We start from the raw sequence: 5,846 nt of genomic DNA on the forward strand, positions 1-5,846 counted from the left end.
AGGATCTCTTGAGCCTAGGAGTCTGAGGTTGCTGTTACCTTAACTTTGGTGGTAGTAATTGGGTGGGTGAAGGGACAGGGTTGGATAGTATTTTGTATTGTATAAATTTTGATGTTTTAAAGTTTTTGAATAATGTAACCATATTGCCCATTCAAAAATTAAAATTTTTAAAAATGTTCCTAGCCGGGCACTGTGGCTCATGCCTGTAATCCTAGCACTTTGGGAGGCCAAGGCGGGTGGATTACATGAATTCACGGATTTGAGACCAGCCTGAGCAAGAGCAAGATTCTGTCTCTAAAAAATAGCTGGTTGCTGTGGCAGGCACCTGTAGTCTCAGCTACTTGGAAGGCTGAGGCAAGAGAATTGCTTAAGCCCAAGAGTTTGAGGTTGCTGTGAGCTAGGACACTACAGCACTCTATCCAGGACAACAAAGTAAAACTCTGTCTCAAAAAAAAAAAAAAAAGAAAGAAAAGGAAAAAGTAAACAATGTTCTTAGAGCTTCTACCCACTGGTGCCACCTCAAGGCTGTGCATCCACTGGGGCTGTTCTGACCCTTTCCCATGTAGCAAGACTGCAGCAGTCCGTAGAGAGGGCGCCTCAGGTAATATACACCTGCTTGCTATCACTGTTGCTTACAACACATGGTTCTCACCACCTCGTCACCCTTCCCGGTGCTAGTCATGAGTGCCATTCACCAGATATTTCTACTTCTCTGCCTCTGGACACATGTTAGGATGACACACCCTATCTCCTAGTAACTGGATGAAGCTGTGATTAGTTCTGCCCAATGAAGTATGAAAAGCAATGAGTATCATTTCTGGAACAAAAAATTTAATTACCAGTGTTAGACTCTCCAGAGCTCTTTTCTTTTGAGCCACAGTTACTAGCAAAATTCTAGACAGTGGCTGCTATGACCCTGGGTCCTGGAGTAAGGATGACGAAGGGCAGGTCCCCCAAGTCAGCCCACAATGGAACATAAAAAGACATAAAGCTTTACTGCTTGAAACCACTGCGATGTGGGAGCTGTTTGTCTCTGTAGCACAGCCTGCCGCATCCCGACTGACACAGGCACTGAGAGTGCCACACACCAAGTACGGGTGACTGTAACTGCCCCTGAGCCCAGGGCAATGGGGCAGGAATGAGTGCTCGCTGGCCATTCTACTCACACCACCAGCTCAATGATGCCCTGGATCTCCTGCTGCAGCTCTGGCTCCTTCCGGTAAGCCTCCACCAGCAGCAAGGCCTGGTCATAGCTGGCACAGTAGACCTTATAGACTTCCTCCAACTCCTCTTTGAATTCCAGGAATAAGCGACCTGAGATGAAACACACAGGAATTATCAAGGGCGTGTCTGCATGTTCCTGTGCTTGGAACAGGGAGATGGGAAGCGAGCTCCTCCAGCTCTGCAGTGAGACCACCAGGCTTAACCAATGGGTCACCGTGGGCAAGTTACCTCCACTTCCTGACTTTCCGTTTTTTCATTTCAGTTTCATAAGGTTGCTGTGAGGACTGAGTGACAGAATGATGGACAACGCAGGCTGGTACTGTGAGCACTTAATAAATGGTAGCTATAATCATACCAATAATGCTAATAATGCTCACATTTGGAAAGTGCTTTATAGCAGTGGTCCCCAACCTTTTTGATACCAGGGATTGGTTGCATGGAAGATAATTTTTCCACACACTAGGGGGTGGAACCGTGTATGGTGTCCAGATGATTCAAGCACATAACATCTTCAGATCATCAGGCATTAGATTCTCACAGGGGGCATGCAATCCACAACCTAGATCCCTGGTACATGCAGTTTATAGTAGGGTTCGCACTCCTATGAGAATTTAATGCCACCATTTACCTGATAGGAGGCAGAGCTCAGGCAGTGAATGAGTGATGAGGAGTGTCTGATACAACTAGGGCAGAGTAGCCTGGAGGTATGGGCCTATTCTCTGTAATGCCAGAGCCCAGGCATGTAAGCGCCTATGGTAGGCTGCAGCATTACCTGCTAGCCACTGCTCACCTTCTGCTGTACAGACTGGTTCATGAACTGATAGTTGCGAACCATAGCTTTAAAGTATACAAAATACACTCATAACCATTACCTTATTTTATCTTTCCTGTTAGTTGTGCAACTACAGGCCTCTATAACTATAAACCACTGTAGAAGGACATGCTGCAGCCTACCACGGGCGCTTAAAAGCCTGGGCTCTAGCATTACAGAGAATAGGCTCTAGCATTACATTAGAGAATAGGCTCATACCTCCAGGCTACTCTGCCCTAGTTGTATAACCTGGGGCAAGCATTTGACCCTTTGGACCCTCCATTTTTTCTTTTTCTTCTTTTTTAAAAGATTTTTTTATTAAATCATAGCTGTGTACATTAATGCAATCACAGGGTACAGTGTGGTATTTTCATATACATTTTTAAATACTCTCAGCAAACCCTCCATTTTTTCATCTATAAAATGGGAATAAAAACAATACTCATCTCCAAGTGTTTTTGGTGAGGATTAAGTGAAATAATGCACACAGAGCATCTGACACAAACCTCATGCACAAAACATTTGCCAACTGCTTATTTATTGGCTATGTGCCAGGCATGCTGCTAAGCTCTGTGAACAAAACAAAGTTCCTATCTCATGAGTTCATATTCTGGTGGAGAAGGCAGACAATAAGCAAATATATTACATATATAAAGTATAAAAGGGCCATGAATTAAAATGAAGCCAAAGAAAGAGTCAGAGAGAGGTGAGGGATCTACTTGTGGATGGCCTCTAGGAAGATGTGAATGTCCGTCAGGGACCAGAGGCAACCAGCCCTGGAAACATCCTGGGGAAGAGCAGCACTCCAAGGCCTAGGGAAGGGTAACCACAAAAGGCCCTGAGGCAGGAGGGTGCTTGGCATGAGGGCAAGAGCAAGAGAAAACAGGAAACAGGAGCCTAACCACACGAGGCCTCAAAGTAAGTGAGGTGCATTAGGATCCTCAGAATTTATCCTGATAATGGCAGGAAACAACTGGGGGCTTTGAGCAAGGGTGATTTGATTTCTGCTTAAAAGACTCACTCTCGTGCTCAGCAGCACGTGCACTAAAGTTGGAATAGTACAGAGACAATTAGCACAGCCCCTATGCAAAAATGACATGCAAATTCATGACATGTTCCATATGGTCAAATCAGAAACAAATGAGATTTGTTGCCTATAGGGGTGAATCAGACGGGATGGGGAGGACAAAGGGCTGGCATGGCCCAGAGGGATTCATTGCAGCAAGGAATCCTGGAATGCTGGATTGGAACTAGAAGAGAGGGGAACAATGCCTTGCTGGAAATACCTTTCTACATAGTTCCAACATACTCCCAAAATAAGTACACTATTACCATTAATGAAGATGTGGAAGGGGAACCCCAAATGGAATACAAACTGTAAGGAATGAACCTGACTCCATTGCAGATGAATAGCTTAACCACGCTATTAAGGGAGCCAGAGGAAACTGACATAAGGAACTGTTTTTCACAAGTGTACAAGCCAATAAATTCAGAAACTACTTCCTGTGTATACTAACTTTCAACAAATAAGTATGTATATTGTGTCTCTCTCACCTTCTCTCCCTTATGAGAGGGACCCACTTCCATCTCTCTGGAAGTGCTCTAAATTTTCTCTTTGTTCTTCCTAAATAAAATAACTCTTTGTTAAAAAAAAAAAAATACATGTAGTGGATAATGACAGCTAGGTTTCTCCTATCTGAGAAAATGTTACAAATAAAAAAAGCCGGGAGAGGGGAGGATGGGTGGAGGGAGAGTAATTGGTGGGACCACACCTACGGTACATCTTACAAGCGTACCTGTTTACTAGGTGTAGAATATAAATGTCTTAACACAATAAATAAGAAAATGCCGTGAAGGCTATGTTGACCAGTTTGATGAAAGCATTTCAAATTGTAGGTAAAACCAGCACATTGTACCCCATTATTGCATTAATGTACACAGCTATGATTTAATTAATTAAAAAAAAGAAAGAAATGAAAGCGGGGAGACTGGAATGAATCCTGCAATTCTGGATTGGAACTGAAGCTGTCAATGTGAGATCTTGGTTTTAAACATATACATATGCGCAGATGGATAGATCTAGAGAGAAAGGTAGGCGTGTGTATATGCATGTGTTAGTATACATACATATATTTCATAGCTCTATTAGCTGAAAGCCAGGCATCATTTTTGCAGGGAACAACCACTGAAGAATATTAAAATTAATAGGATATTTGCATAATATCACACTTTCTCTCCATAAGACATTCATTCATTACAAAGAAAAATTAGTAGCTTGACAGGATGAAAACCCTAGGTACCACCTTAGCTATGTAATCAAACTGAACATTACCCTAAGTACTAAGATATAGTGACACCAGGTGCCCCTGATATGCTGTGCAGGAAAGGATGTGACAGCGAGTCTGTGATTTTCTTGCCAAAAATGCATAACCACAACTTAATAATGAAAATAATTGTACATTTATAAATTATATAAATTGTGATAACATATAAACATTTTATTTTATAAGATGTTTCTATGTAAAATTTTACAAAATATGTAAAATATGAATTCTAATGTTAATGAAAAGGCTTAAGCTGAGGGCTATTCTACAAAATATCTTCAGAATTGCTATGGTCATGAAAAATAAAGACTGCGGAATTGGCACAGACCGGACAAGACTAAGGGAATATGACAATAAAGTGAAATGTTCTATACTGGAGTGGATCCTGGACCAGAAAAAGGACATAAATAGGAAAACTGATGAAATTTGAATAAGGTCTACAGAGTAGCTAATAGCACTGCATTGATGTTACCTTCCTGGTTTCCATAATTACACTACGAATATGTAAGATACTAAAATTAGGGGAAGCTGGATGAAGGGTAGACAGGAGCTCTCTGCATTTTTTACAACTTTTTGGTAAGTCTAAAATCATTTCAAAATAAAAAGTTTGAAAAGAACCTTGAAAACATGATGGTAAATGAAGTAAGCCAGGCACAAGAGGATACGTAATTGTATGATTACACATATATGAGATACGTAGAATAGTCATATTCATAGAGACAGAATACTGGTTACCAGAGACAGGGTAGGGTTTAGTGGGCAGAGTTTCGCTTTAGGGTGATGAAAAAGTTCTGGTGATGGAAAGTGGTGATGGTCTCACAACAATGTGAATGTACTTAGAGCCACTGAACGGCACGCTTAAAAATGGTGGAAATGGTAAGTTTTATGCTATGTCTGTACATTTTACTAAAATGAAAAGGGGTTTTAAAAAATCAAAAACCTGCACATGAAGGTTTATAGCACCTTTATCCATAATTGCTAAAACTTGGAAGCAATCAATTTGTCCTTCAATAGGACAAACGGTGAATGGACAAATTAGCTGTGCTTTATCCATGCAACAGAAGATTTTTCAGTGATTAAAACTGAAATGGGCTATCAACCCCCGAAAAGACATGGAAGAAACTCCAATGGATAGTGTTAGATGAAAGAAATCACTCTGGAAAGGCTATGTACTGTGTGGCTTCAACTATGTGACATTCTGGAAAGGGCAAAACTGTAGGGACAGTAGAAAGATCAGTGGCTGCCAGGGAAAAGGAGGGAGGGATGGACAGAGCACAGGGATTTTCAGAGCAGGGAAACAATCATGTAAGATACTGTAATGGTGGATACATAACACAGACAGGCCTAAACCCACAGAACTATACAGACATGTAAGCTATAGACTTTAGTTGACAATAATATAGCATCATTCATTCATCAATTATAATAAATGCACCTCATCAATGCAAGATGTTAATAACAGGGCAAATGAGTAAACTCTGGGAGTG

The 5,846-nt window shown here is 41.3% G+C and overlaps 1 protein-coding gene and 1 non-coding gene across 2 annotated transcripts in view; one reads left to right on the forward strand and one right to left on the reverse strand.

Moving 5' to 3' along the window:
* ARHGEF37 (Rho guanine nucleotide exchange factor 37) overlaps positions 1-5,846 on the reverse strand; it is a 38,576-nt gene that overhangs the window by 24,504 nt on the left and 8,226 nt on the right. The window contains 1 exon segment of the mRNA XM_003782049.3: positions 1,167-1,314. Coding sequence (XP_003782097.1) covers positions 1,167-1,314 — 148 coding nt within the window.
* LOC111727171 lies at positions 3,061-3,162 on the forward strand. Its single transcript, XR_002774787.1, has one exon. It is a non-coding gene; the product is annotated as a U6 spliceosomal RNA (small nuclear RNA).

The sequence above is a fragment of the Otolemur garnettii genome, unplaced genomic scaffold, assembly GCF_000181295.1.
Source record: "Otolemur garnettii isolate 467f Iridium unplaced genomic scaffold, OtoGar3 scaffold00003, whole genome shotgun sequence".
In the NCBI taxonomy this organism is placed as follows: Eukaryota; Metazoa; Chordata; class Mammalia; order Primates; family Galagidae; genus Otolemur; species Otolemur garnettii.